Source organism: Morone saxatilis, unplaced genomic scaffold (assembly GCF_004916995.1).
Source record: "Morone saxatilis isolate NCDOM2014 unplaced genomic scaffold, NCSU_SB_2.0 Contig24, whole genome shotgun sequence".
Classification (NCBI taxonomy): domain Eukaryota; kingdom Metazoa; phylum Chordata; class Actinopteri; family Moronidae; genus Morone; species Morone saxatilis.
The window spans coordinates 9,351,707-9,360,221 of NW_023339807.1; the positions used below are offsets into that span (position 1 = coordinate 9,351,707).

At 37.9% G+C, this 8,515-nt stretch overlaps 1 protein-coding gene across 1 annotated transcript in view; it reads left to right on the forward strand.

Moving 5' to 3' along the window:
- dnah5 (dynein, axonemal, heavy chain 5) overlaps positions 1 to 8,515 on the forward strand; it is a gene marked incomplete in the record, with an annotated part of 84,165 nt that overhangs the window by 23,708 nt on the left and 51,942 nt on the right. Inside the window, 9 exon segments of the mRNA XM_035672845.1 lie at positions 1,957 to 2,027; positions 2,689 to 2,796; positions 2,970 to 3,157; positions 4,188 to 4,382; positions 4,828 to 4,962; positions 5,214 to 5,321; positions 6,223 to 6,376; positions 6,608 to 6,754; positions 8,023 to 8,264. Of these exon segments, the coding sequence (XP_035528738.1) occupies positions 1,957 to 2,027; positions 2,689 to 2,796; positions 2,970 to 3,157; positions 4,188 to 4,382; positions 4,828 to 4,962; positions 5,214 to 5,321; positions 6,223 to 6,376; positions 6,608 to 6,754; positions 8,023 to 8,264 (1,348 nt within the window).

Sequence of the window (8,515 nt, forward strand, 5' to 3'; positions counted from 1 at the left end):
TTATACATATATATATAAACAAACAAAAAACAATAACATTTGTAGACAGTAGACAATAGTGCAATGGTGCAGAGTACAAAGGATGCTGAAATAAATATCTTACGTGCAGGTATCTTTATGTACATGGGGTAGGTGGATATGACAGAGTTTACTGTAGATACAGTACATACAGTATGCACAGCATAGGTACATGTATTAGAATTTATGTTTTGTTTTAAGAAAGAAACTAGGTTTTCAACATTGGAAAAATAATTAATAAATAGTTTCCAGGTTCAGTGGATATTAATAGTCCTAGGGTTTTTGTACAGGGCAGTTAACTGTTTGTCAGAGTGATTAAAATGGTAAAAATGCATTTTTAGTTATACTGATCAGCAAGTCCTGTCAAAAGATAAACAGACATTGATATATATATTTTTACCTTTTTAAATAGTAGCCAACACACCAACACAATAAATAAACACTGTCCCAACAGTGTGTATGTTTTATATTTATATATAGGCTGTTTATTGCCCAGGTCATATTTGTGATGTGCTTTTATGGTGGTTTGCATTTAATGCATTTGCGTGAAACTATCAATATTCTATTGAACAGTTTTCTTACTGCTATATATGAACTGTCATTTGTCGATAAATATTGCTAATGATTTATTTCCCAGGCCTAAGTTATCATTAACAATGTAAGCATCTGAAGGTTTAGGTTTAAAATCTTGAGAAATACAACAACATTTTTATAGCACAGCTTGAACAAGGGCAGATAAAATGTGACCATATTGTGTATCTGAGTCAACAATTTTATACTGCCTTTAGTCTTTAAAGTTTTTCATAGATCAAATGGAAATAGGCAATTGGTCATAACAATAACAAAGTATTTTATGAAACTGCTCAAGATACATACTGGTAACTGTCCTTAGGTCCTTGGAAAATGTTAAAACTGTATTTGATATTCAGGTGCTGTAGTAGAAATGTTCATTATAACATCAATTCATATTCAATTGGTTACAGTTTCTATGGTTAATGTCTGGTCTTGAAGAGAAGAGAGACAGAGAGAGCATTGGAATTGGAAGGAGAAGAAATTAGAGAGGAGGAGTAGGCACTCTTGCACAGTGGTCATCACCTCTGTCACTGGCAGAAGATGTGACTGACAGAAAAAAAGGAAGACAATCAGACAGAGAGCTAGGCAGTAGTTCACTAACAGACAGAGAGAGAGAAATATGAGACGAGACAGAGAGAGAAAAAAGATGAGAGACAAGGAGAAAGAAATGAGAAGAGACAGCAGCAGGGAGGGAGCTACCAGCAGACATCAGACAGCAGCTCTCCAAAGAAGTGGCACGCTGTCCTTATGGCCAAAGGCACCAAGACAGTCATGGTTTTCTCACCGCCTTCTTTCCCTGCCTGAAACACTGTCCGATTCCTTCCCTTCGGTTAGTGTCTGCTGCTTTCCTTTCTGTCACTAACTGTTTTTAATCTTTCTCTTTCACGTTCTCTGTGTCAGCCTCTCTGCCACAGCATCAGCTTTGAAAATGAGTAAAGGGACAATGCTATGCGATTAGAAAAGAATCAGTTTTGTTGATTATTTTAATATCAATGGTCTTATTTGTTCTACTTTTTCTGAAGGACACACAATTTTGTTGCAACCGCAGTTTCATCATGATTTTTGACTGAGGCCAGCCATGAAATGAAAATGGGTGTTACACCAGAGGGCCTGGGTCAGGTCCCAGTGTCAGTCATCCTCTGCTGAAGTGTCCTTGAGCAAGACACAGAATCCACACCAGCTTTAGGGGCAGCATTCTGTAGCTGTTCCTGACCTCCAACCTCCCTGTGGAGACTCATATCATATTAGTTTTATCCTGTGATAGATTCAGTATGAGGGGAAATGAAAACTGCTTTGTGGGGAAGCAAATTCTTAACCTTATTATGCCGTTGAAGTACAACTGTCTTCCTGTCCATGTTTGGTCAGGTGCTACATCACCCTAGCCCAGGCTCTTGGTATGAGTATGGGTGGAGCGCCTGCTGGTCCTGCAGGAACAGGTAAGACTGGGGTCTAAAAGTATCACTTTGTTACGATGTGTCTATGAAATACTGCTTTTAGAATGGACACTACTACATTGGTTGATAGGTGATGGAACATAACACTTGGGTCTTGCATATGTACTACTGTGGCAGGATTAAACTATTGTAAAATGGCATCAAGAACATGAAATAGTGACACACAAAAAAAGGTGTTGACTACATCTCTTTAATTTTGGTGTTATCCCTTGTTAGATTACAGCGGTGACTCCTTACCTGGAGGACCTTTACAAAGGGATCCATAATTAAATCTCAAGGGTTGTGAAATGATTTATGGGATATTGCCCCGCTAAACAACTTTATGGACATTTTATAATTGTAATTCCTTTTTTTAATCTAAACTGGATAGTTTTACTATTTCAGACTCCACTAAGATATAAAGATAATTTAGACAATTATCAATTATGAACAATGAGAAAAGTTTATTGTATGTATTTAGCCTGTGAAGAGGGATCACAAGTCAACACTGCTTCATTTTAGGGGTCACTAAAATGTCAGGGTACCACCCAATTAGAAAGATAGTTTTAGTACATGTTTTGGTCTGGGAATTCGTTTGGTTTTCTGTCAGTAAAAATGGTTTCATCTCATTTTAGGATGTGACAAATCTGCCTTTTGTTATTAGGTAAGACAGAGACCACAAAAGACATGGGACGCTGTCTGGGAAAGTATGTTGTAGTCTTCAACTGTTCTGACCAGATGGATTTCAGAGGCTTGGGAAGAATATTCAAAGGTAAGAGTCACAAAGCATTGGTGCTATTGTGTTGTTGCAATTTGAGTGGCACCAGAAAAAGTGTAGGGATAGAGCCCTAAAAAGGCTCAAAGTTCTGTGCACAGCTTGAGGGGTTTAGGACAATTTGGTATTTTGAATAGTTTGTACAGAGTAACTATTTGTCTGATTTCCAGGTCTGGCTCAGTCTGGTTCGTGGGGCTGTTTTGACGAGTTCAACCGCATCGACCTCCCAGTTTTGTCGGTGGCGGCCCAGCAGATCGCGATAGTTCTCACCTGCAAGAAGGAACGTCGCAAAAACTTTGTCTTCACTGACGGAGACAATGTGGATATGAACCCCGAGTTTGGCATCTTCCTTACCATGGTCAGTGACACAACAGTGCCATTATTTAGAAATGTATATGATGTTTTATGTTGTACTGATATAGTCTTATAATGCTGTGTAGTGTTAGGTTGTCTGTTGTAGAAGGTTATGTGTAAGATATAAGCTGGCTGATGCACCTGGGTACATACACCAGTATGTAAAGAGCTACTTGTACATCACAAGAACCTGTAGTTTGAGCTGCAGGATTTACCACATGACGACACATTTTATTCCAAGCAAAGAAACTAGGGCTTTGTATTTAGAGAGCATGCCAAAAGAAATCTGTCAAATAATACAATTTTATAAGATTTAATGAGCATAGCTATATGGAATACCCTGGACCATATCATATTTTATAGTTTGTACAATATTGCTCATGAGGGTCCGCCTCTTATTAATAATATTAGTCCGTGTTCGTTGTCAAACTCTTAATACAGTAATAGTTAGATCACTTTCACAGTTGCTAACCCAAGGCATGTCATTAAAGAGTGGAATAATATTCCCATGTAGGAAGAGGTCAGAGATCACTCTCTATTGTTTTTACTCTGTGTGTGTGTGTGTAAGGTGTTGTGTGTGATGTGTGTGTGGTGTGTGTGTGTGAGAGAGGAGACAGTAATCAAAGGCAGGCTCTGTGGAGAGGAGGGCCTGAGCTGTGTCCATAGGGGTTTAACTAGCTGAAAGATAGAGCTTGCTATGAACTTAATGATGTTTCAGTATCAATTTAATATGTTTGTGTCGTTTTTTGGTGTATAGCCATTATGAGTAAATGCAAAGATAGTCTGTATACATACTGCATGCACCTGCTTACCTGTAACTCTAGTTCTCAACCAGCTGTATAACTTTCTGTCTCTTATGTGGTCCACATGATTTTTTATTTTTATTTGATGTATTTTTGTGTAACTGTATAATCTCAGATCTAAATGTTCTGTGTGATACAATATGCAATATTATATTTCCTCATAATTATCATTGAAGTTTTTCCTATTTTCACCTAATTTGAAACTCTGGTTGTCCTTGTCTACATAATCAGAACCCAGGTTATGCAGGACGCCAGGAGCTTCCTGAGAACCTGAAGATCAACTTCCGCTCTGTGGCCATGATGGTTCCTGACCGTCAGATTATCATTAGGGTAAAACTGGCCAGTTGTGGGTTTATAGACAACATGGAGCTGGCCCGTAAGTTCTTCACTCTTTACAAGCTGTGTGAGGAGCAACTCTCCAAACAGGTAAAGAAAAAATGGATGAGTTCTGAGTGCAAAATGTGACAGTTGTCCGACTTAAGCTTTGCTAACTTCCTCCCACCCCTTTTTACATACACAGTGTTTTAGTGTTGAATTTATATTATTGGATGGTTCACAGCACACAGAATGCAAAAGTACAAGAATGCCAAGATTACTGAATATGGAGAAAGGGGCCTTTCAGTTCAAGTATTTGATATAATAATAAAGCTGTTTGTCACTAAACTTCAAAGGAATCATAAGGGTTATAGTGGCATCAACTAGAGCACATGTGTGCTTTGTCATGCAAATACACATAGGAAATGTAATTTGCAATTATAGGTCCCAAATTTAACTGCCTAAAGCTTAACTCATCACAGATAAAATGTTGGTTTTACACAGCTGTCTGCAAACAGATCGTGACAAATCTAAAATGCTGTTTGTGATTGTCCAGGTTCACTATGACTTTGGCCTACGGAACATCCTGTCAGTGCTGCGAACACTGGGAGCAGCCAAGCGAGCTAACCCCAGTGACACGGAGTCCACCATCGTTATGAGGGTCCTCAGGGACATGAACCTATCTAAGCTGGTCAGTCTAGAATAGAATTTTACAATTAAACTAGATAGAAAAGATAGAAGCTAGAATAGATAATCTTAAAATTTCAAAACAAAATTCAAGGATTTTTAAAAAGCATGAGCAGAATATTAGAATAAAAAAATATGAATGTAATTAATAAAAATCTACAATGTCATAAAGGGTGGAAGATAAATCCTGCTCAGCTGTTTTGTGAGGGTTTTTGCTAACTTGTGTCTGTGGTTGTGTTTGTGTGTGTTTGTTAGATCGATGAGGATGAGCCACTCTTCCTGAGCTTGATTGAAGACCTCTTCCCAGGCATCCAACTTGATAAAGCAGGCTACCCTGAACTAGAGGCTGCCATCGACAATCAGGTAGGAGGGAGTGAGGGATGAGTTTGTATATGAGTCAAGTGCCAGAGAAATACAGTAGGTTAGAAGGCTGGAGGAATAGAGAGAGAGAGAGAGATAGAGGAGAAGGTCTGAGGAAAAAGTAAACAGAGGGTGAGAGAGAGAAATGAAGAAGCAGAGTAAAATCGGGCAAAAGACTAATGGACTGTGTAAACGCCTTATCTTTCTTGGCACTCTTAAACGCCTCAAGATAAAGCACCCAAAAAGGATACAAATGGTGTCATTTAACGTTTGTCAAGGACCTAAGGACTAAGTAACTGTGGCAAGAAAAATAGAAACAGAAAGTAGGAGATACAGTAAAAGGTTAACTAAACTGCAGAATTGTTGTGTGTGTCTTTGGTGCAATACATTGGTACATTACATTACATACATTACTGCAGGGATGCCTTCATCCTTCATGCCTTGTTCCCCGCTGTTATATACTATGTTGTTATATATCTCTGCATGTATCTTCTTCAAAGGACCAGTGTGTAGGATTTAGTGGTATCTAGTGATATAGTTGCATATTACACCCCGCTCGCCTCACCCTCCCCTTCCAAACGTGTAGGAGAAACTACGGTTGCCGTTTTGGGCTACTGTAGAAACATTGCAGCTCAAAGTCATTCTAAGGTAACGAAAATATAACAATTCTCATTTTCAGGTGATGATCAAAACATACCTATGATTATTATATTTATATTCCATTTCTGCCAGTAAATCCTCCTAAATGTTACACACTGGACCTTTAAATGTGTGTGAACCTGTATGTGAATCTGTCAATACATCCAGAACATGTCATAGTACTTTGTATACTTATATAGTATATGCTTAGTGTGGTAAATATAGAAGAACTGCAGAATTGTATGTAATAGTTGTGCTCCCTCAGGTTGAGGATGCAGGTCTGATCAGCCACCCCCCCTGGAAGCTGAAAGTCATCCAGCTGTTTGAAACTCAGAGGGTTCGACATGGCATGATGGCCCTGGGGCCCAGTGGTGCTGGAAAGACAACCTGTATACACACGTTGATGAAAGCCATGACAGGTAGGATTTTTTGCATGTTTTGGGATGTATCTTAAGGAAAAGAGACAAAAACATATGTGTCTGTGTGTGAGAGAGACAAAGACAGGCAAGGCGAGGATCATCTTATCTCCCTTTAAACCTAAAGTGACAGCTTGCAAATCAGTGTGCAAGTTGTTGTTTTTTGTGTGCGTATTTTGTTGGAATAAAATTGGTGTGTTAGATATCATATCATAGATATCTTTCTTCTGTCAGAGTGTGGTCAGCCTCACAAAGAGATGCGCATGAACCCCAAAGCCATCACAGCACCTCAGATGTTTGGTCGACTGGATGTGGCTACAAACGACTGGACTGATGGCATCTTCTCCACACTTTGGAGGAAAACACTGAGAGCAAAGAAAGGTCAGAAAAGTTGCTTACTTGAAATTAGTTTCATGTAAGGTAATGTAAGTATAGAGTAGTTTATGTAAATAAAATAATATTTTGTGTATATTAGAGAATATAGAATATTTCATCTTAATAAACATTTTGAGCATTTTCATTTTACAGGCCAAAAGTAATATTGAAAAACGGTGCATGCTTTAAGAATAACCTACTATATCTTTCGTCTATATGAAGCTTAGCACAAGTTGTAATACATTTTTAAGGGGCATGTAAGGGAGCATCGTTTCACAGCAGCATCCTCTTTTCTAAGTTAAATTAAAGGGATTACTGCCAAGTTAAGAAATTAGTCCTCAAATGATTCATTAGTAGTCTTGGTAATCTAGGGTTCTTTTTCTTTGGGAAAACTAGTATTTCACTACGCTGCAGAGAAGTTTAAATATCTTGGGACATCCTTGCATCCATAGTTCAAAGCAGCACCAACAGCTGTTTGATCTTTCTGCACAGTCCTAATCCCACACACCTCATTAAAAATGCATGTGTGTATTGGTACGAATATACATTATGTGTGTTAACTTTTTTGTGTCAAAATATGCATCTAATGTATTCATTATATGTTCTCATGCAGTTATGCATATCTTTGAGCAGGGTGGTTTGTCAGCTGCTTGCTGTTAATACTATTCATTTATGCAGCTTGTTGCTTTGAGCCAGTAGGATTACACTGTAGAAAAGTAGATGATGTGGAGTTGTGACAGAGCTCCTTAGGGATTGTCCTTGTGAAAATAGGCTGTACCTACATTGTGATTCAACACATACAGCATGCCAAGTCATTAAAACAGATCGTTTTAATGACTCGTGTATATATGTGAAAGCAGTCATATTGGTATTGAATATTTTGACCAAACTATGGGTCCCTTTGTTTAAGAACAGATCAGTTAGTCAAAACTAACAAGCATACTTGCTTCACAGGAGCATGAACCACTTTCATTAAAAACAAACATGTATGTGTAGTCAAAGTAGACTGTCTTGTGTTTGTTTCTGGATCAAAGTTGGTATTTATTGTTGTTTTCTTTCTTTGTTACTGATACATTTCAGCTTGTTTTTTTGTTGCAAAGCAATAACTCAGTGTTTAGCTACACAATCTATTTTAGTGGAGTCATGGTGTGCCATCCTTTCCATGAAATAAATGCATTTTCAGAGGCTTTTCATCCTGCTGATTATGGGTGAGGTCATGCATAATATCATATTCACATTCGTGTAAACAAACAAAAACACTTTTTCTCTTTCAGGAGAGAACATATGGATAGTCCTGGATGGACCAGTCGATGCCATCTGGATTGAGAACCTAAACTCAGTGTTGGACGACAACAGAACTCTCACACTCGCAAATGGAGACCGTATACCCATGGCTCCCAACTGTAAAGTGGTTTTTGAGCCACATAACATTGACAACGCCTCTCCAGCCACTGTCTCACGCAATGGCATGGTGTTCATGAGCTCTTCAGTGCTCAACTGGAGCCCTATACTGGAGGTGAAATGAAAATGAAAAACATTTTGAAATGAAAATGAAATGAATTTTCTATATTTTTGTTTATCCACACAAACATAAAAAAATTCTCATGGTATGATATATTACAGTACATACCAGCTAAATCATTTAATATACACAATATAATTTAGCATAAAATAATAACAATATTAAATCTAAAAAAACGATCTGTGTATATATATATATATATATATATAGATATATCATCATAGATGTATATATATATGTATATA